We start from the raw sequence: 23,253 nt of genomic DNA on the forward strand, positions 1-23,253 counted from the left end.
AAATATATACCTACTGTAATTATTTAAAGAAACAACTCGTCGGACTCTCTGTTTTGTGCTTAACTTTGCCTCTCAGTTTATCGTTTATTTTGTTTATAAATGCCACGGTTCGTTTTGTAGTAGTAACTCGATTTCTAAACAATTAACAGTTTCATAAAATTTGTTCTCAAATTGTATTTTTATAGAAGTGCGTGCCTCGATACTCGTATCAACGTGTGCACAAATCTCGTAGTGCTTGGATGTGGTGTCTCGTCTCGTGCAACATGTGGAGGAGGAGGAGCAGCAGCAGCAGCAGCATCGTATCGGCTACGGCGGCGGCTCAGTATAAGCGGAACGGCTTCTGATGGACTGCCTGGCTGGGCTTCTTCTTGGGACCCGCGCTCTTGGGACGCTTGGGCTCCGAATTGAGCGAGGGCATGGACACAGAGAGCACCAAACACTCGGCTGGCAGGGACATGGACGAGGTCAGTGTGGTGGCGCGTTGAATGCGCGGCGCCTTCCAGTACTGTGGGGGCGGGATGGGAGGATAGAATAGGCAACATTTTAATTCGATTCACACATGGATTCACCGCTGAATGGAAAGCTGAATAGTAGTCGAAAAGTCATAGCTGGATTGAGATGGAAACTTACAATTTGTTTTAATCAAAATTTATTCAAAAACTGTTTGTTGTCTCGATTACCAATGCATCCAATGAGGTAGAGATGTGTGCTCGTGCGTGGCTTTGTTGGAACGCTTGCGGCGTGGGCGTGGGCGTGGCTTTGCCAAATTTACTTAAGATTCTCCAAATATTTTACGAGTATATACGATTGTATTGTATGTCTATCTTAAATGGTGGCTGTTGAGATTTTCAAAAAAACTAAGTGCAAAAACGCCAGAATTTTGGTAAATGAAAAAACGTTTTTTTTGTCGGTTTTATTATGTTTAAATTTTTGCCATTGATCTTACATTTTGTAACAGGGTGTAAATAAATTGTGAGAATGATGCGCTTTACTAATAAGATACAAATTAATAGTAATAATATGCTTATACGTGTTCATTTCTTTTCGGTTCTGTTCGGTTGAAGTTCTCTGTTCTGTTCTGTTTTTGGGTTGGGTTGGGCTGTTCGCAAAAGTATCTAAATCGGATAGGTCATAGGTCTTGTATTATACGAGTACGAATAGTTCAACTGTTTAACATTAAGGGTAGTCGTCAAGTGGGTTTGCGTTTGCGTTTACGTTTACGTTTACTTTTACTTTTAAGTGTCGTTCAACATTTTCAACTAAGCACACACAGTTTACGATTGGATTTCTTGTATAATTCGCTTAAATATTTAGATACTTTTATGTATATATAAATGTATATATATTTGTATGTATATATGGGGTTTTCGTAATACATTGAGATATATAATTTATGTCTTGTATCTGTATGATAAAGAGTGCACTGCTCAACTAGTCAAATATACTCTTGATTCTTGAATACCGCTTCTATGTGATGTGGGTATCTGGTGGTGTGGATGCATCTGTATCTCAGTGCATCAGTTGGAATCGAACCGTATGCTCCGGCTCTCATTACATGTCTGGTTGTGGTGTGATGTGGGTGTGGAAATTATTGCATATTTTGCATCGATTTTGCCAATGTGTGCAGGCATTTTTGTTTGCTTAAGATATACTTTTCAAATTAGCGCTTGTTCAATATTCAATGTTCAATGTTCGGTTTGGATTGGTTTCATTCCTATATTGCAAAGAAAAGATTCAGCTCAACCTCAACATGCATTTTCGGCACTTAGCATTTAGCTTTGTTGATTTAAATTCTCATCAGCGCCAGAAGCCGTCATGGATGGTAGTGGACTCTGCGTTCAAGATAAAAATATAAATGTGAATGCATATATAATTGCACAAATCATAAAAGGGGGAAACTATTACAAACATAAACCAAAAGCCTTGTTAGATCATGAACATGGAGCGTGGATAGAAAGGGTGGAGTCGGGGAGTTCGGGCCCTGGGCACTGGGCTCTGGGCTCTGGGCCGCTGGTCAAGCAAATTTGCACATGAAACCGTTTTGGGGTGAATGGATGGATGGCAAATCAGATTTGATTCTGGTACTAACGGATCGGTTAGTCTATCACAGCACTGTTAAATATATTTATAGGCAATATCATCTATCTATGCAGCGGACACATCTCAGGGTAGAACACGCAACGCACATTCACTTACGGAGGATGCTCTTTGATCGATGATCGAATGTTTCTATATTGCTTAAAACCGCTTCGTATTCTGAGAGTATACTCTTAAAGTAGTAGTACGATTGTAGCAGTGGATGATAAATAACTCTAATGGACGTAACATGTATACGGATTTCGAATTAATGCACTTAGTTTCGTATGGACTAGCCTAATAAAATTGGTATATATATTCCTATAATAAACGAAAGAGAAACATTAAGCCACAGAAATGAAGAAACACACTTAACAATTCATAATTAATTGGAATTCAAAGATGATGTAAGTGTATGTATATGTGTATGCAATGTGTATGGGTGTGTGTGTGTGTATGTTGTATTTGTATCTGTGTGTGAGCAAAGCACTTTCTTTGTTAGATGATTTTAAATGCTGGGCAGCCTTTTCAAAACCGTCCTTAAGGTCAGAGTCTCTGGGGTTTCTGGGGGGTTCTTTGAGCATTTGCGGATCAGTAAAAATATTGTTTAAAATTTGTACTATCCTATATAGTATAAAATTGCTGGCCATTTTGCCATAAATAATACTTTGTGTTAAGGGATATACTCTATATAATACTAAAGGAATTAACAAACATTCTCTCTCTCAGCCCTCTCAGACCCAGGGGCGGCACCCGAAAGCAGGTGGTTTTCTTTTGGTTAAAATTCAATTATCGGATCGGTAAAGCCACCATCTGCCGTGTATCCGCCCCTGGGAGAGAATCAGCTTATATGTATCATCATCTAAGTATACACGTTCCATGGGGATAGTATAGTGTAGCCTCAACCGATGGATAGTGTATAGTTATCGGGGCTTTAGTATACAATTTAAAATAGAAACTCTTGCAAACTCATTCGAGATTTTTCTTAGTTGAGTGTTGAACTGAGTTGAGGTTTCGTTTGAGTAGTTCTGTGTTTTAGTCCTGCAACAGTTACTGGTGTTTGGCCTTAGGTACAGTACGAGTAGTTAATGGATGTCTTATTGTTCGGTTCGTTTCGTATCGTTTGGTTGTTAAAGCTAGTACTATAGGGAGTTGTTCATTTAAAAAGCGACTCGAATATATTGTTACACACACAGTCTGAGTTACAGAGGCCGAATTCTAGATGGATCGTTGCAATCAAGCGCCCTTGCGCCTCAAACTACGGTTAGCCGGCGGGTGGGTAGGCAGAGGGCGCAAACGGAGGGGGAGAGACAGAGAAAGAAAGAGAAGAGAATAGTTTAGAGAAATGCGGTGGTTTTTGTTTTTGAGAATTCTGGAATGCACCAGCGGCATGTGGAACGCTTTTTGCTAGCAAATTTTGTCATCGATTTGATCGCCAATGAATCTCAGTTTGAGTTTGAAAGAAATTCATTTTTAAATGTACATAAATATAAATGAAAGTATGGAAAATCATCGAAACTAAATGAAGATTTACACAAAACTCAAAACAGAAGAAAAGCCCACCCATACTTCGAGACCTGAAAGTGCCAAGAATTACGAGTACTCAGAAGTCCAGATGTTAGTTCTCATTAATTATTGATTATTGATTTGTACAGTTGCGGAATGGTTTGATCTTTTCTTGGGAGGAGTTCTCTGAAAGCGGTTGTGGGTGTGTTGGGAGGTGTAGGTGTTCTGGTTGGTGGGTTTTTTCGGGTGCTGTGGGGTGCTTGGTTATCGGCTGACAGTAAAAATGATAGCTGTAAACCACAAATGCAACCGAATACAAATATAGATTACACAAAAATGAATTTCTTAAAGTAAACACAAAATGGGACTATATCCATAATTTATAGAGTACGCTTTTGTTGAATACTTTGTTAGTGGAGTGCCTTAACGAGAAACTAAAAATTCAATGGGAATAAATCAGGGTAAAGGTTCAGTTGAAATACTAAAGGTTAAAGGTTAAACGTTAGGAGGTCTCTCTAGTCTAGGTCTAGTTACTGAATTGATTACTGAACGGATGGATGGCTTATGTACACGTAGTTTACCTGTGTTGGTGGTGTTGTCAGTGCAGCAGAGTGCTCAACATTTTTCAAATAATCCTTATCATCGAAAATCTTCTTCTCGCCGCCACCGGGCCTGTGCTTTACATTATCCCAAGAGCCAACTTTGCTTTGTGCCTTAATTTCTATCTTTTGCGTTTGTATCTGAAAGGGTAGCACCGGCACCGGCAACGTACAGAAATTGATTAGCAAAAACACACTTGAAATTCGACTTGGATTGCATTTGGATGCATTTCATCTATGGGGCGGGGTATGGAGAATTTCGTTTTCTGCGGTTGGATTATATGTATGTATTATGGGGCACACGACAACACAACACGAATCGGGGGGTAGCCAATCGAGGACACAACTGAAATTTAGAACTTTCAAACACAGAAACAGCAGAGCACAGAACGGAAACAAAGTCACAAAAAACATATGCTACGATTTCTACTTGGGGGTATTTTGGGGGTGCCTTGAGGATCTCAAAAAGACGGTGGGTTAAGTGTTCAAAAAATACCAAAAATTATGGACAAATTATGCATCCAAACGTTTCATACAAAAGCACACATACATACATATGTATCATATACGTAGTATGATGCACACAAAGGACAGATAGAATAAAGAGTGTAATCACGACTACTTACTTCCTTGGGTTGGTTATCCTTCAATACGGTTGTTAAATGGTTTAGTTAAAAGCAAAATACAGTTTTCAAAAATATGTTTTAAATATGTATGTTTTCGGTTCGTTAAAATCAATGTGAACGAAATAATAAGATACAGTCAATTCGAAGTTCTTGGTTAGGAACTAAAAACAGAACGCTGTCCCTGGCATTCTGGACGTAACCCAAATCGGAACGGAACTGTTTAATCAATGCGGGTCTATGCTATGTGGGTGTATTGTGTGTTTAGCACCGAGTGTCTGGCTCACAGGTGGTGTCGCCTACTGTTACCTACCCAAGCTCAGGGAGGAGAACTACAACTCCTCCTCGTTATACAAATTCTCATCCAGGCGCTCGCTGCTCATCTGGCAGGCGCGTTGGTTGACAATTTTGGAGCCCTCGCCATAGATGATGTTTATCTTTCTATCGTGGGACATTCTGTTCGAGTGGCTCTGGAAAGTGTTTCAGACTTTTGTACATTGTTAACTCCGAAATGTATGTTTGTATGTTTGTAGGTGTGTAGGTGTGGAGGGGGTGTTAGTGGATCTGTTCTTGTGTACACCGAAAACTTGGAAGAAGATTTGAAGAACAATTGCAGCATGCTGTTTTTAAAACTAAGAGAACTTTCCCCATGCATCTTTCCCACATGCCCACCTGCCCCGTCATGCCGCATGCCAGTTGCTGTTTGCTGTTGCTGTTTTGCTGTGGATTGAAGGAGCAACTGCATGCGTTGCCAGGACAGAAAAAATCGGTAACAAAACGAGAGAAGAGCATCCAAAAAACCAAGCAATCGGAAATCATACTTAACCGCTACAAAAATCAATAGGAGAATTCGTTCGCGTCTCTGGGTCAAACTCAAATGTGAAAAATCTGAAGGTTCTAGGAGCGGGACACATACCTTGATATCACCGCCGCCTGGCTGATATTTCACGTTGTCCTTGGAGCCGACCTTCGGCTTGGCCTTGTCCTTGAAGTCCATCTTCAGGGTCTCGATCTTCTTATCGCCGCCGCCGGGCTTGTAGGCCGCGTTATCCAACGAGCCGATTTTCGACTTTGCGTTCCACTGCAACTTTGTTGTAACTATCTACGGATTTGCGGTGGTTTTGTGGTGCGAGGTGGTGGTGGTGGTGGCGTGGTTGTGAGTTGTAAATAGATACAAGGTAGAACCATTATAAGCCAAAGTCAATTTACGCAAAAAGTATCGATCGAACAGAGATATCCCATCCAACGCCCAATTGCAGCCCGCTGTCAATGTCAGAGTCGCGCCCAGCTCTGGAACACCGAATGCGGATGGTTGTATATGCATATGGCTATGGGTATGGGTATGGATATGGATATGGGTATGCTCCAAAAAGGCAACGGAATTATGTTGCTAAGTGTCGCTGTGGATTGGTAATTGCATTTCCTACAACAAGATACAAGATACAAGATACCGGTGGTGCTGCCGATTCCCATCTAAATGGGGAATCGAGTAAGTATATGTATGTTCTCAAATCGCAAATCGAGCGTGAAATTGAATTTTTGTTTGCCAATACTTTTTACTTTACGTTTTACCGTTTACTGTTTACTGTACTATACTTTACGTTTCTTTGGCTAGATCTAGATTGATTCAGATCGTTCAGTACTTTAAAAGCCATTTGTTGATGAGAGAAATTTACAGAGGATTATGAGGATACACCAGTCTGGTACACACGGTCCCTCCCTGTGGTTCAGTCCGTGTCCAGCCCCCTCAACATACCTTCTTCTCGCCGCCCTTGGGCATGTACTTGTCGTTCTTGGCCTCGATGCGGGGCGCTGCCTTGATTTCGACCTTCTTGGACTCGATCTTCACATGGCCGCCGCCCGGCTTGTAGGTGGCATTGTCCAGGGAACCGATCTTGGAACGTACCGCCTTCAGGTTCGGCGAAGGAGCATGTCCAACCTGTACTTTGTTCATTGGAACTGCGACCAGGGGTCGGTTGAAAATCATTCGAAGTCGGGATGAGAGGAGGGACTTACCTTTCTTTACTGGCTCGGGTTCTGGGGTCTTGAGTAGCAAGCGATTCTTCGAGGCACTGCGCGACTTCGATGCGGATTTGTTCGAGGGCGTAGCACTCGGTGGACGCGAAATGCCCGACTTGTCAGCCTTCGATGAGGTCGATGTGGGCGTCTTGACCGGGGAACTGGGTGAAATGGGTCCGTTGCGGTCCTATCACGATACAACCACAGAATCATAGTCACAATACGGCAACATTTCAACTGAAATTTCGTTGTTGATTACAAGAAAATATTTCGAATCGGCCAAGATGACGAGATGCATCTTGGGATTCACCCGGATGGGTACTCGGACTGGCACTCTGACTAGGTTCATCTCTTATTTACGACTCTCTCTGCTCTCTGCTGTCACAATACACTCCCAGGCTGGCCAAAGCTGTCAACGTAATGCCATTGGCATTTATGACTAGACTCTGGAAACAGGCCTGCCCGCTGCCTGCTGCTTGGCTGCCTGCTGCCTGGTGATGCCGATGCCCGATGCCGATGCCATTGTGGATGTCGATGTCGGTACGAAGGACTTATAGTTTATGCATTGTTTTATCGATTGTCGCCACTTCGTGTCGTTTTTGCATATGTCTTGATATTTATAGAGACAACAAGCCCCACCACAGCCCCGATACGGAGTACGAAATACGGAATACCTATAAATATTTGTGTGTGCGGCAGGGCCCCAATCCGCGTTTCGTGTTTGGCACTTATCTACCGCACAAGGCACAGACACAAGACACAGGCACAGGGCACAGATATCACCAGGCATTTACTCGTAAATCGGTTTTTGGTGTTTTCTTTTTGGTTTTCTTTTTGGCAATAGTATTGCCCTTCCCCCTCCTTTGGGGCGTCTTCTGCCTCGCACCTGTGTGTGGTTCACGTTCGAGTTGGTGGCACGAATATATGACTTTGTTGTCGCACTTTTCTTGCGGGTTTTTCCGGCGCGTCGAACTGCCGTCTGCCAAGACAAAACTTAGTCTGAACTTTGGCGTCAACACACGAGCCAACTTTCGGATCTTGGATACTTGGGAGCCATCCACTCAACTGTGGCCCCGCCAGAAGTCGGGCACAGTACTATATGGTATCTAATGGAGCGTGGAGCTTGAACCGTTGAGCAGGGGGCCTGCCTTTTACAGATATTTATGATTTGTGAACAGACAGCCAGACAGACCAGAAAGAGAGGGTCAACGTCTATGGAATTAAATTAATTTGTCGCCAGTTTCCAGTTAATTTCCTCTCAATTAATGGAGACGCAACCAACTCGCATTTATGGCCAAATGGCCAACTAGTTCACCGACGACGACGACAACTCACCTTCTCCTGTGTGGACTCATCCACGCCGCTGTCATTGTCGCCTTCTGCAATGATAATAAATAAATTAGTCGAGTTATGCTAATGTTACGATATGGGGACTTCCGCTGAAATAATAAACTGGCAAATGGCTTCACTTAATGGGGGGTGGGAGCTTGTTCCCACTCGATCTTACTAAGAGCAGGCCCCTTTCCCTTCCTCTGGGCCTCTGCTGGTGCTGATGGTCGACTCGTCTCGAAGGGTGGCTCTGTGTCCTCCAGCAGGGGCGAGCCCATCGGATCGGCCTTCATGTTGAACGTCTTGAGGGGAGTCACGGCCGGACCCATGATCACGTCATCGTCGTCGTCATTGTGTGCCCCCATTGACGATGGTGGGCGTAGCTGTGGCGGTGGCTGAGGCTGAGGCTGTGGTTGCTGCTGAATGTGTGGCTGCTGTTGCTGCTGCTGCTGCTGCTGTGGTGGGGCCTGTTGATGTGGGGGCTGCTGCTGCAGCTGTTGCATGGGCTGCTGATTGAAGGTCGGTCGGAATGGCGCCTGCAGCGGCTGGCCCGGTGCCGGGCGAGCAAATGTCGGCGGAGGAGGTCGCGTCATATTCTGCGGAGGGCGTGCACCGGGCGGCATGCCAGGTGGCGCGCCAGATGGCGTCCAGGGGAACCCGCCGGGCGGCCGTGGAGGTCCCTGTCCGGGCGGCGAAAGAGGTCCTCCTGCATTGGGCGGACGTGGCTGCTGCAGACTCAGCTGTGGCGGCATTCCCGGCCTCATCTGCGGCGGACCCATTATCAGATTGCTCTTGCTTTCTGTGTTCCTCAGCGGCGGTGGCATCTGCCTGGCCCCCATATTTGGCGGTGGCATGGGTGGGCGTGGTCCCATTCCGACCATCGGCCGGGCTCCCGGAAAGGGGGGACGCTGCTGCGGCGGCCCCACAGGTGGACGCATCTGCGGTGGCAAGACATAGTTCTGTGGTTTTCGCACGTACTCTGTATTATGCTTGGGTGTTGGGGGTTGGGGCTGGGGCTGTGGCTGTTGCTGGGGATTGCTGTGCGGAAGGGTGCGTTCTTTAGCGGTGCCAAAGCTGGTGGGATAGTCAATCGTGCTCTGTGGACGCTGCTGCTGCTGCCTGGAGTAGTCCGCGGTGGCTGCGTCATAAGCCGAACGTTCCATGAAAGAGTACTCTGAATTCGACTGCGGACGCATCTGCTGCTTGGAGCGGTCATAATCTGCGTTTGAGGTCTCGTAGGATGAACGATCCATGCCTCCACTGCTGGAGGAGTACTCCGCATTCGTCTGAGGACGCAGCTGCTGCCTAGAGCGATCTATAGAGGCTGGCTCTGCAGAGGCAGTCTCGTAGGACGAGCGATCCATGGCTCTGGAGGAGCGCTCTGCATACTCCTGGGGCGTTGTCTCGCTCACAGGACGCTCCTGGGATCTCTCGTTTGCCGTGCCGTACATCTTCGAACTTCTCGCCTGCGGTGTCGGTGCAGAAATGTGCAAGTGTCGGGTAACCCAATACCTGGCAGGTCTCTAGTTTCCAACCTGGCGGCCACTGCCACTGCCAGCAGCAGCAGCAGCACCAGCACCAAGTGGCTCATATCATTTGCATATGTATGGCCATATATCCTACGTGGGCGACAGTTGCGGGTGGGAGTGCAAGGACTACTAGCTACAGGATACAGTACTGGTGCTACATGTGCATGTACTCGTTTCGCCGCAGGGACCCATCAATATATTCCGTATTGAGTGGAGCCTTTCAAATTTGATGGCTTCTTTTTGCATTTGTTTACATTTTACGAGTATTGTTTTGGTGTCCTGGTGGGCTTTCAGGGTTCGGTTCGGTTTGGTTCGGTTCGGTTACCAATAGGGAATTTTGTCATGAATATGTCGGTTGCCAGCTGTAACGTGACCCAAATTGTTTTTGTGGCTTATTGATTCAACAAAAGTTTCGGCAGTTCTAAGCCCCCCCTGCCCCACGAAAATGGGTCGGCGGGGCAGCCAGACCACGAAAACGAGAGCAAATCGCTGTTTGATTTGTTTCGCAAAGGGTTCTTTCTCTGGCTCTGACATGTCTGGCCCCCAGAATGATGTATGCAAGGTCGCCCGAATTCGCGTATTGCCATCATTAATATCCCAGTTGTATTCAAATTATGCTCCCTGGCAGGCGAATCAGTCGGTTGTGCATAGGCAATTGGGTGATATTTCATTGCTACGACTAGCTGGGATTTAAGTGCAGTTTGTAGATATTACGACTTTCACTCACCGCATCGGTATCACTCATATCGGGAGGAATGCTCGGGCCGGGGCTATGGCTGGGACTGGGACTGGGACTGGGGTCTGGTTCTAGGCACTACCTGGCAATTAACTTTATAAAGAACCGAGAACTTTTGCATTTAGTTTTTGGGGGTTTTCTGTGTTTTTTGTGTGTTACATTTGACAGGTAAATCGATAAAATTGCACAAACAAACAGCAACGATTTAAGCTGCTGACTCTTGGACCTCCATGGAGCAGCACGTGCAACAACCGAGTGGCAACTAAAGCGGCAGCTCCGACTTGTGTCGAGTCAGAGCCCAGATTCGAGCCCAACTTCCTGGCCATACAATATACTCAAACAATGGAAATGGAATGAAATGAAATAAAGAAGGAAGTCTTTGCAAGTCAACTGCAAATTAGGGCCGCAATGATTTGTTTCTCTTGGCTGACATCGACTCGACTCGACTCGACTGAAATTCCACACAATGTTCATGTCAACCGCAACAACAACGGCAAGAACTGTCATTTGTGGCCAAATGGTCTTGTCCAAATTGATTATCAGCGGGGCAGGAATGCCAACTGCAGCACATAAAAAACAAAACTTGTGCCCTCTCTATTTAGGTTTTCTAAGCATGCCTGCCACCTTTCAATTAGATCCTTCGCCGGGAAAATATTGTTAACAAACTTTGCCTGCTGGCAATTGAATTTTTGTGCTGGAAAGTTGTTCCGTTCCCACACTGCAGTTGCGATTTTTATCACAGACAGGACGGATACGTCTACGTACAGGGACACGGACACGGACGCGGACACGGACACGGACCCATTATCAATTGTTGCGGTTCGCCATAAACCAAGAGCCATGCAATTGTATCGATTTTTCTAGCCAGAGGGCAATAACTTGGCCACGTACTCGCACTACAGGCCTACAGGGAAGTGAGGCTAATGCACTTTGCACTTTGCGCCCACCGCAAGGATGGATACGATACCCACCCAACGGACCAGGTGCAGTTGTTCCAAGACGACACTGACTTTAACCTGAGCTCGCAAGTTGATTTGTTATTAATTTGTGTTTATTTATAGTTTTTTTCTATAATTTATTTAGATGTTTATTTAGTTGGGTATCGCTGTGGAAAATATCGCGTCGCGGTAGCCAGCTCTGGCGGCGTTGTGTTTGGCGCGAGTGTTAAAACTCGACTGCTTTTATTTGCTTTGAAAAATTTCGAATTACAATACTTAGAATTTGTTTTGATACGGGTATATGGTATGCCCCAATGCTGGAGCCCCTCTCTATCTCTCTCTCTCTCTCTTTGCTCGTAAATTCCTTGGGGCGGCGCATAAACAGAAAGTGTCCTTGCGCAGTTCAAAGAGAAGGCAATCGCAAATACCTTAGCAAAGTCAGAGCAAAACTAGAGCCAGGACGTGCTCAGACGACGCCTTTGCCTTATTCGATTGACATAGAAATTTATTTATTAGTGGGGCGCCGGGGAAAAATGCAAATTCAACACGCCAACAATGAGCACGGGGGGCGACAGGGACAGGGACAGGACCTGGAGCAGTACTCCTCGTAGTAAAGGCAGCGTTGATTTTATATGGAGATTTCATTTGACTTGATTAATTTAATGGCTCCTACCGGGAGCGGAGCGCATTTGTGCAATGCTCAGCAAACGACAATCAAATGCAAAGTACGAAGAAATATATAAAGAATCAGGGCTGGCTATATTTGTTTCTTGTACTGTATATGGGGGAGCTACAGGCACGCACCACATAGTATTTATTGCGAGGTGTTGTTGTCATAGGTTCCACGGTTCCCCCTTTAATTGTTGACTATTTAGCGGCAGACAGCACGCAAAGCAACGCAACGCGAGATTCCCCCGCGCACTGCTCCCACTCCCATGTCTGCCCTAGTGGGGATAACTGTTCCTCCCTCTGTTCTTTGCCTGCTAATTCGATTGTCAAGGTTATGTGTTGGCAGACACAAACCAGAAAAGTGTTTACTTTTGCTTAGGTTGGGCTATGCTTAGGTACTGGGGGTAGTGGGTAGAATAGGGTTGATGTTGATGCATGCACATACGAGTACCCTTATATACAGATTTAGTCGAATAAGTAGTTCTGCAGTTGCTGCTTTGGCCTAATTAATTTAAATATAGACATAACATACCATTGAGTGAAGCCATTTCAAGTAATTAATTGTACAATATATTCCAGATATCTGCGTACGAGTACATACCTGAAATATTAAGAGATATTTATATATTATTAAGGTGTTTGCTGATTGTGATACATTGCATATTTGAAATGGAATTAATTATTGAGAATATATACAGATATAATTATAATATAGAACTGTGGGATAAATCTACAAGTTTAAACGTAAATCTGAGCTAAATCTAAGAGCGGGCGGATCTCTTCCCCACGACTCGCGCGCTACTTTTGAAATGTTCATGTATTTTCCAGTACTGATTTTTTTTGCCCTAATAGCATTTAACGTCTATACGCCACCAACGGGTGGTAATGGAACACAGTGATGGGCTCAGTGGCGCCCCAGACGGACATCGGCGAAAGTTGGTGCCACTTGATGTGCAGTAGTAAAACGGCACCACGTCTTCCCTTCGCTAGATGGCGCGTTGGTTCCAGCCGCACACTCGATATTTATTCGATAAGAAAGTTCGATAATTTGATAATTTCGCCTGTAGGCGCGAAGTTCAAATATGTATTTTCTGTCCTATTTGGTGGATGTGTGTAACAGCCAGCATCAATAGCCTGGTCTCTACGTTCGTCCACCTAGGACGCCCAGTTCTCAGAGACTATAACAGCTAGAGAAATTACAATTTGTGTGCGGACTCCTGTGATATCACACTGAATGAGGTTTACACAAAAGGGCGAAAATCTGTATCCACAATTTTAAAGAAAACCGTAAAGGCAGAATAATTTAGAATTACCATCTCTACCAGAATACCGAAGTTGAATCAGAATGTATCGTTATGTTACTAGAGTGAAATTAAATAGAATTAGCAGAAACAACCCCCAGCTAAGTTTCGTTGTAGATTAAGTAAAATTTAAAGAGAGATAGGATTTAGAGACCAGACCCGCACGCAAACCAAGGCCGCCGACTGCTTGAACAAGGGGTGGTTCTGTTGCCACCCCCATTTGATTTGTTTTTGTTACAGTTGTCTTTGAAGCTCTTCTTGCGTTGTTTTGCTTTTTTTGAGGGATGCAGCCGGTACGTTGAGCGTGTATCCATCGGCATGCCCTCTTTTTGGTTGGCTTCCCCCCGCGCCGGTCAATTCTGTGTGCACTCATTGATTATTCTGTCCAACATTCCTCTGCGGCTGCGGGGGAGGAATTCCTCAAGCCTGCCTCGAACTGCGCATGTTTAAGGCAGACGCGACTCCTGGTTCTGCGACGCAAAAGATGAATCAGAGCCCAGGTCCAACAGGGCGCTCTGCTGTGGCAGGGAAACCCGAATGGAGCCAGAAGCAGCTCATCAATTAATCAACACCTGAATTATTGCTTTATTGACTAGGACTAGGACTAGGGACTAGACCCATCCTAGAAGGCTCCTCCGCCTCGTGTCGAATATGGTTAGGTGTATTTATAGTCTGGGCGATTGGGTAACGTAGCTGTCTAACATTTGTATCTTTGACGCACTTCGATTATTGATTGCTTCCACAAAATGTCAGTGTGAGTGGTGCCGCACGCACTCGTCGGGGCACCGAAACGGGCGATGCCGCCGACGAATATGGCCCGGCTACAACCAGAACAACAAATTATGCGGCGTCTGCCAAAAGTGGTATTAGCCACTAGGATTGGGATTGGGTAACCACCTTACCACCTAACCACTCAACCACCGAAGCACCACCGAAGAGCGAACATCGCATATCGAACAGCGGGTCGGAATTGGAAGACTACCCATCTACTTACGAGTTCCATCAGGCGAAAGTGCACATATGCAATGGCCATAAAATTGAGGAGGAAAATCGAAATCAAAGCAGGTCTTCCAGGCTGGCCGAGTTTATTGAACTGGAATTGGAAGTGGCAGCTCTCCCGGCGGCCTGGCTCTGGCTCTGGCTCGGGCCGAAGCCATTTGACAACTCTTTTGTGGCTTTAATTAAAGGGCAACACGGACCCGGGGATTCGCGTGTCAAGCGACACTTTGTATGTGGGGAGGGGGGGGAAACAATTAAACAAACACCGTACCAACAGCACGATGGCTCTGCTGGCTCGGCAGCACCCACCCCAAGAGACTTGAAAGGATCCTTCAGGGTTTTTATTAATTTTTGCTACACATTTTATTGATCAAACTTTTCAATTTATAATTAATTAATCAAGACCGGGGAGCATGGCGCATTCCTCGCATTAAACTTGGAGATGCATCCATCAGATACAAAATGCACATTAATATGCCGGAGGCCCAGGGACAGTAACAGCTTAATAAACGTTCTTGGGGCGCCATGTGCATGCTAATGTGGAACCCAACCGATCAGATCCATAGCATTTTTAGGTTGAAAATCCATTAGCAAACCATTTGTTCGTAAAAACCATATATGGGGGGCGGGGCCCAAGCGTATCCCAGTGTCCCAAAATCTTTGTCTTGCTTCATTGGTCTGCACAGCAAGGCGTGGCCTTCATCCCAAATATGGCACCAAACATTTTGGTAATTGTTTCATTCACGTTTTTTGACAAGCACAAAACGGAAGCCTTAACAATTAGCAGAGTTCTTGAGGCTCTGTGCCACAGAAAGTATCTAGAATATCTAGCGCACGCCCCCAATCCCAATCGGGAGGGGAGGTAAAGCAAGGGGGAAAACCGAGAAAGATAGAGAAGGGAAAATCAATTTCCACGACAAACATTGCAAATGAGAATCGCAACGAAACGAAACTGTCGCGTCGCGTCGCGTCTCTCAGCTGGCAAAGTTTCATGTTAATTGAAAAGCCAAAGAATAGAGGTGGCTGAAATTGCAACGAATCTTGTCTATTTATAACGTCAAGGAGCGGGGCATGGCGAAGATATCGCGGTCATTACGTCACTCGATGAATATTGCATTTGATCTTTGAAATTATGATTACCGAACCAAGCCACTTTTGCAGAGTGCCAAGCACTTTACATACCTTCTCGACACTCGCAGAAAGAAAGCCATTTCACCTGCTTATCAGTTCAGTGCAATCTAGATGATATATATAGGGTACGTCGGTACCCCCTGAAACCCCCCAGTACAGAATGATGGGGTAGGGAGAGCGAGTGACTTCATTGGGGATGAGAACGAACGCTGATAGTAATCAGGCACACTACTACTACTACTCGCCCGTCGTACATTTTCTCTTTTATTACTGATTCTGCACTAAACAAAAACAATGCCCGGCCGCCGTCAGTGTTATTATTATTTAACAGAGCCGGTTTGCTCTTGACTTGAACATTTGATTTAATCATCAACCAAGGCAGGGGTGTTCGCGGGTGCGAGCCTCAAATGTTTTAAAACAACCGCAAGATGAGAGCGAAATGAACTAGAGCAGCGGCCACGTCGTGTGGGGGACACGGGATACCCTAACAAAAGATCTGCACAAAAGCGAATTCCTGCACTCTTTTGATAGCTAATCAACCCCATCAGAGATGGTATGGTACCACCACATACATACATATATACAATGAGGCTTGATTCAAAACGAGGTCAAATGCAGAGCAACCACAACAGCAGCAGCAGCCGCAGCAGCAGCACGAGCTCATATGGCTGATAACTTTTATCGCAGTCGGCTGTATCTGTATCTCTATCTGATGGATACCTACACAATGCTGGACAAAAGGGAGGTAAGGGTAAGGGTATAGCGCAAAGGCACTAGGCACTAGACACCGGGCAGAGCATTAGGAACAATTAAAAGCTGCACTCAGCCGCCATGTGGGTGGGTGCTTCGTGGCTCGTCACAGTTGTAGGTCGTTAAACCGACTGGAGAGCCATGCCCATGCCCGCAACAATGAAGCATTCAACATCCTGGCGGCCTCAGCGGCTGAGACTGAGCTGAGCCCTCTTCAGACAGGCTTAATAGCCCACCATCCAACCTTGCGTTGCGGCGCGAGCGGGTTCAAAGAGCGGCTGAGCAAACAGATCATACAAAAAACAAAACCTGGGAATTCTATTTGCATAATTTCCTACGTGAGAGCACGACATGAGCTGGCGGTGCATGTTGGCCTGACATAATCGTAATCGTAGCCATCAATGTCCTGGGGTGTGCCGGTACACACACGCCTCCCTCTAATTGAGAGATACATATATCCAATGTGCAACTAGAATGCCGGGCCGTGCCCCTTTTCTCCGTGAACTTTTCCTAATTGATTTTCTAAGACAAACACGGCGTATGCGTATGCGTAATGCGGTGTGAAGTCCCTTCTGTGCAAAGTCCGTATCCGTGTCCGGGGCCTCACCTTTTTGCTCCTGATTAGCGCGCTCTGGGCCCGTTGCAGGCACCTGCTTGGATGGCTCTGGTTTCTGTTGTTGCTGCTGCTGCTGCTGTTGTTGCTGTTGTTGGGGTGGTGGTGGTTGCTGCTGTGGTGCTGGAGGTTGTATTGGTGGTGCTGCTTCCTGTTGCAGCTGCTGCTTCGGCTGGACCGGCAGAGATGGAGGCTGGGCATCCAACACAGAGCTTTTCTCCATGACATCCGCCATATTGAAAGTTAACCGAGTGTTTGTCTGTGTATGTGTTTATTTGTGTGTGTATGTTTTCTCTATCTGTGTATGCCTCCTTGTCGGTCGGTGGCTGCACTCACAGGAAAGGACTTTCCACTCTTTATATGTGGGCGATTTTCGTGTGTATCTTTGAGATATTCTGTGTTTCACTTTTGCACCGTGCACTTTTCTTTTTCTTGGAATGCTTCCTTTCTTATTGCGGCCTCGAGGGTAGCGCACTGAAAATCGGTCACAGAAATTGCACTATATATAATATATACCCGTATTTCGACTGGGACTTGAGTGTGCAATCACTTCACTGGCACTTTTCTATTTTATTTGGATTTTTGCTATTGCAAAATTGAGAGGCGCAGCACAGCACAGCACACCGCACGTTCACGTTCGCTGTTTTGTATCTTTTGGGTTTGTTATCTCGCTTTCAACTGATTTTCAATACGGTGAAATTTTCTAACAGGACGGAGCTTTGAGAGAGCTTTTGATGTTACTTCACTGTTAACACTCTAAAACTTTCATGTCATGTAACATGTAATGTAATGTATATTTAATGTATATATACATAGACATAACACCAGTGTAAGTAAAATAAAGTGGCCATACTTTCCGTTTCATTTCATTTGGCGCCCATACTATTTTCAAACATATTAAGTTCATATTTAATATATGAACGATTATTATCGGAGCAGGGCAGATTGTGTGGCTTAATGATGTGGTTCGCACGCCCGACAATATCTGCTTTGACTATGCCTGTCCTGCTGTATCACAGTGGTGCTCCAGAGGAACTGCTTAGAAAAAAACTGAACTGATCAGAAGAAGATTAAAATGGGGTTCAGCTATCCCATGCTTTGTTGCAGCTTGGCTTTCCAGTTGAACTGGACTCAGAGCAGCGGCAGAGATGCTCGATTGTGTGTTGGATAACATACCGAATCGAGACTGGAGACGAGTACCTGCACTAATTTTCTCTTTCATGCTATCTCTGTCTTTTCAGCCTCCATTTTGTTTCACTGTTTCATCCAAATCCACCTTTTCCATAATTAAATGACTAAATTATCATTGTGCTTGTCCCTTTTGGTAGGGGCTTCACAAACTATTCATAGTGTTTATTTAAATACATTGGACTTATTTCACTTTGAAATATTCAGTGTGGTAACCTCTGAAGTGTCGACCTCAGGGTGGCTGCAGGTAGCAGCTGCCTCATTTCGTTTCAGGTAGCAAGTTGCAGTTTCCTAAACATTATTGTATTTGCTATTTGATTTATTTGCGTCTCATAAGGAATAATAATTAACTATTGTTTTGGGCTTGTAAAAGCAACAAAGTGAATAACAAAATAATGTGCACAGAAACTTAATATTTTTTTCAGTTTTTTTTCGTTATTTTATAATTTAAATTTTTTTTATTTTTTAAAAAATAATATTATCTTGAAGTTCAATTGCAGTTGTAGTAGCAGAAGTAAAATTTAATTAAAATAATATACGAGAGAGAGATAGAGAGAGTTAGCGATGAATATAACATCTATGGAGAATGGTTGTTGCTATAAATCTGTTGGTGTTGTTTCAGTTGTTGTTGATTGGATGTCGGTCTCAACAACTCATTTCATTCATTTCATATTCACTTCAACATATCTGGTCTTTCACACATTCTGGCGAGGAATGCTGTGGAGTAGAGGGGCAGAGAAGATAGTGGATTAGCAGGCGATCATCAGCATTATCGATTGCATGTGCACGTCCAGACATCGAGACATCATCAGACATCTGGTGGACAGACATCAATACAATACATTCAGTACTTACTGTTTAGTCGAAGACGACGGGATCGCTCATCAGGCGCTGGATGAACTCTGTGCGTATCGGATCGACGATTCACGGGAAACACGGGATACAGGACACGCAAACACGGATGCCATTCGGGAATTGGTTTTGGTTGTGGACATGGAAACATGGACACGCATACAGAGAACACATTTGTCGGGATTCAGGTGGTTTCATAATGGTGCATTGTGCATGGTGCATAGTGCAGTGTGGTTGGGAGAGTGAGTGGTTTGTGCGCAGAGAAAACGAATTGCATGTGGAAAATACAAATAACATTTACGATTCACGTTAACAAAGAGTAACACATTGACCTTGGGCGTGGGGCCTCGGCCAGAGGGGACTGCTACACAAATACTTACGAGAGTAGGGGATCAATCCCTCATCGTCCTCGGGATCCATGCAGTCAGCGAACAGAGTCTCAACCTGCTCGTCATCCAAGCTCTCACCTAACGGTTCGCAAGAAAAGTGGAAATAAGTGGGTGTCTTTTGTGGGTTTGCGTTTTAGCAGCTACTCACCAAGCGCCAGCAGGGCGTGCTGCAGCTCAGCGAGCATCATGGTGCCGTTCTCCTCCTTGTCGTAGAGCTTCAAGCACTCAATGAAGTCCTCGTAGCAGCCCTGCTCCTTCTCCTTCTTGACCTGTGAGTAAATGGGCAGGAATTCGTCCATCTTGATCTTCTTCTCGTTGCGCTTCTTGGTGCCACCCATTTTCTCGATCAGAGCCAAGGTGGGGTTCAAGTTCAGGGCACGCAGAGCATCGCCTAGATCGACGGCATCAATGCCCTCGCCGGCGGAACCCATGACTTCGAACACGAATTCGACATCTGCACAAGACATACATTTTATTAGCACACATCATCATCAACATCGAAGGCAAACCCAAATCGCATCAAATGGAAATTGTTATTATTATTTAGTTGATTATTTATTTATTTATTGATTGATTGATTTAAAAATATTTTAGGGCTGGGAAGGCGTCGACACTTCTCGCTAATGGGGTCGACTATGTGGTAACCCTGAAATTTCTGGTACGCACATTTTTGGTCATCATGAAAATCTTTGACATGGCCGAGAGCATTAGTTACTGCCTATATGTGCGTGCCAGTGAAGGTGTGTGCATGTGTGTGTGTTTCTGGGAGCATTGCCAACATGAAGAACACACTACGTATACGTAATCCGACACCCGTACCGAACGAACGCCTTCGCCATCGTCTATGTATATATGTATGGTTGCATATGTATGCACACACAGCTACATATTTTTCTCCTCTATTTCTCTCTTTTTCTCTTCGTGCGTTTTGAACGAAAATAAATCTCGAGAAATAACTTAGCCAAAATTAGATCTCTGAACGAGCAGCAGTGCTATACGCCTTTGGGATCTCGAACATACACACACACACGCACACACACACACACGATTTTCCATTGTATTTTCTTTTAAAACATAACTTTGCACTAGATTTTCCCGATCCGATTTTGGGGTTTTTTCGCTGTTGGCAACATTCTGTTGTTCCGATTGCTGTCTTCTCTGTTCATCGTTCAAGTGCCGTCAATCGGGGCGATGGCGATTTCGACGGTGATGAAAATAGCACAATTGATGCATATAGAAATTCCTGAATGAAAATTTTCCGCAACACGTTATGTATACGTATGCATATGTACATAGGCTCGTATGTATATGTGATATTCCAAGTGATTACGAAATATGTTCACTGATTTTTATTGCGTACTTTTTGTTGTTTTATCTACATATATTATGTGTATCCCCGATCTCACACGCGCACATTATGCAATCAATTTGTGATAGGTAGATTGATCACAGGAGAAACGAGTTTTTTCCGAGTGATTGCTGAATATTACATTTTATATGGCGTTTTAATCCTTTCTGTGGGTGCCGATTCCCGAATGATTTAATATTTATAGTAACTGTTTGGTTTATTTTTTGATCGATTGTGGTTTGAGGTTAAAGATAATCCTTTTTCTGTGCGGTTCAACTTACTTTCAATTTCACGCTTGGGAACATCAGCCTGTCAATGGAGTTGAGGAGGATACAAATTGCGAGAGTTTTGCATTAGTTGGTGCTGGGATAATTCCATTCAATATTCTATCTTCTGCCTAGATTTATCTCTAATATGTGCAGAGTCTCTGGCTGGTATATGCACTCACCATTTTGTCTGTTGGATGCGAAAAGCAACTGTATCGCGGATGAGCTCGGTCTCGACTGAACGTTATTCGTCAGCGGCAGTACGGCAAGGTAATTCTGAGGTGATAGCCAAGCAGCATATCGCCACACGCACACATAGATATGCACCCATACATAGATACATAGATACACGCATAGGCACAGCACAGCACAGCGAAACAAAATGACGAAATTCTGTTCTCCTGCGCACACATTCCCATGCCACATGGGAAGACCTATCTATGAGCACGTCTGTGTGGATGTGTGGATATGTGGCTATGTAGGATGGGATGGCAAGAATTTACTTTCATCTTGAGAACTTTTTCTAATGCCCTCGCCAATGCTCTTTCACTCTCCCAGCAGCGACCACTATGTGTAGATATATGTATATGTATATGTCGGGGCTCTCCCATGGAGCTGTTTGTTGTGCTCTCTATAAACAGGCTATTTTTAAGAATTTGTGTTGTTTTTTTCGGTGAATTTTAGTTGTTGTTTCGCTCGTGAAGGCAAAATAATAATCGGTAGTGGCATTCCCAGCCGGATAGTGTTGAATATCATTCGATGTTACAGATGATTTTGCAGATAATATTTTGGGCAACATATGTACGATTCGATTCGATTCGTTGTAGGGATACACTGCGCAATAGATTAGTGGAAGAGCACCCGGGCGGACGGGGGAGTGGGGGAGGAGAGGCGGACGGGAGGAGAAACCTACACATGTCTTTGGCACATATGTACGTATGTATATATTTATACACTCATCGACCCTGATCGTCTTTTTGGCGCAAACCCCGAAACTTATTTCTCAGGTCTTTCTTGCGTGTTATCATTAGAAAATGTTTTGTCAGTCGGTCGGGGGTGTTAAATGGCCGATTCCTTCTGGTTCTGGCGGTCGCAACACCTGAAAGTCTTTTCAATATTTATACATTTTCCAAAATGTTCCCAATATACCACCTCTCTCGCTCCCACTCGTTCTCGTTCGTTGGGGCTGGGGCTGGGGCTAGTGCTGGGACTCTCATCTACATAGAAGGCGCCTTGCCTTACTGGCCCCCTCACTGAGGCAGTCGGCAGGCAGGCCGTCCCAACGTCTCTGCAACAGTTTAATGCGTGCTATTTATATAAACTATGACACAGATACACAAAATGTATTCAGAGCAAAAATGTACAGCAACAAATACCCGTATTCGTTCGGAATTGTTTGCGTGGGTACATACTCGCAAAACGGGGCACATAGTCGTAGTAGAACCCCAGTCCCAGCCTGGTCCAAAGGGTAAAAAGGCACTTAAAAAGGCTCAAAATCTGACAAGGAAAAACAATTAACACTATATATATACTACGGGCCATTGGCATGACATGACTCGTCATCGTCGCAGTCTTTGTCCTTGTCCTTGACATTCAATCCCTTTGGTTTCGAGACGGGCCCTTCTTTGACCCAGTTCTGGGGTTCAGCTGTTGGCCAACTTTTGGCCATCTCCCATCATTCACTCTCTCTCTCTCTATTTGTTTGTCTGGCTTCCTGCCTCTCTTTCTATTGATGCTTCGGCTCGGCTTTTGGCCGCGCAGCCTCCCTGGCTTTGTTTGTGTTATTACTCCTTGGAGCCAGCCACCTGTTGCCTTTGGGGGGTAATTGCTGCACTCAAATTTGGTCCAGAGTGTAGTCCCTAATCAAACAGCTGTTATCATCAGCCGATGGCTGAGGGCATTCCTGCGCAGATGAAAGTGCGCATTCATTGATAAATCATCCATCCCATTCCACTGGGGATGTTTGGCCAACTAGGATTCGGAGGAATTACAATAGCAAGGGTAGAATTAAAGGTGGCAAGTAAAGATTCCTCCTATTTTTGCCTCCTATAGTATTCATTTCAAGTATGAGCCGACCAGGACAACCCATAGAAAGAAACTATCTTTTCTTTGCCTTTTATGTGTCCCTTTTCGGCTGTATTTTTCTTTATCCCAATTCGAGCAGCACTTCAACTGCCGCTTAAGTACAACATCGATATCGACTGACGCACCCTCGAAGCCTGGCGATGGCAACACAATGGCACTGTCATTTAATGATACCCGTACATAAATCGACATAAATGTGTCTGGTCGGACGTTACGACGTATACGCAATATCCACCCCCAGACGTTTGTTATCATCGACAAGTGTGCCAAACGAACAGGGTGATGCAGTCAAGGAGCGGATTCCCAT

The 23,253-nt window shown here is 44.9% G+C and overlaps 2 protein-coding genes across 11 annotated transcripts; both read right to left on the minus strand.

The window, feature by feature from the left end:
* Nucleotides 1-51: 51 nt before the first annotated feature.
* On the minus strand, nt 52-17,458 carry LOC6595118 (microtubule-associated protein 2). Of its 9 annotated transcripts, XM_026995246.1 has the most exons (9): nt 16,813-17,458; nt 8,159-8,202; nt 6,821-7,010; nt 6,561-6,763; nt 5,721-5,906; nt 4,808-4,825; nt 4,164-4,322; nt 3,269-3,334; nt 52-505 (listed from the first exon to the last, which is right to left on the minus strand). In XM_026995246.1, the coding sequence occupies exons 1-9, from the start codon at nt 17,051-17,053 to the stop codon at nt 320-322; spliced, it is 1,293 nt and encodes a 430-aa protein (XP_026851047.1). In that variant the 5' UTR covers nt 17,054-17,458; the 3' UTR covers nt 52-319. The 9 variants fall into 9 exon arrangements, with proteins under 9 accessions (XP_026851047.1, XP_026851052.1, XP_026851060.1 ...); XM_026995251.1 differs by lacking the exon at nt 4,808-4,825; XM_026995259.1 differs by lacking the exon at nt 3,269-3,334.
* A 660-nt stretch (nt 17,459-18,118) lies between these two features.
* Nucleotides 18,119-21,094, minus strand: LOC6595192 (myosin light chain alkali). 2 transcript variants are annotated; one of them, XM_002020012.2, is made up of 6 exons: nt 21,044-21,094; nt 20,877-20,904; nt 19,396-19,701; nt 19,239-19,325; nt 18,862-18,908; nt 18,657-18,723 (listed from the first exon to the last, which is right to left on the minus strand). In XM_002020012.2, the coding sequence occupies exons 1-5, from the start codon at nt 21,044-21,046 to the stop codon at nt 18,865-18,867; spliced, it is 468 nt and encodes a 155-aa protein (XP_002020048.1). In that variant the 5' UTR covers nt 21,047-21,094; the 3' UTR covers nt 18,657-18,723; nt 18,862-18,864. The 2 variants fall into 2 exon arrangements, with proteins under 2 accessions (XP_026841641.1, XP_002020048.1); XM_026985840.1 differs by lacking the exon at nt 18,862-18,908 and having other exon boundaries at nt 18,119-18,723.
* Nucleotides 21,095-23,253: the final 2,159 nt, after the last annotated feature.

This window comes from Drosophila persimilis, unplaced genomic scaffold, assembly GCF_003286085.1.
Source record: "Drosophila persimilis strain 14011-0111.01,24,50 unplaced genomic scaffold, DperRS2 tig00000000-arrow-pilon, whole genome shotgun sequence".
Classification (NCBI taxonomy): domain Eukaryota; kingdom Metazoa; phylum Arthropoda; class Insecta; order Diptera; family Drosophilidae; genus Drosophila; species Drosophila persimilis.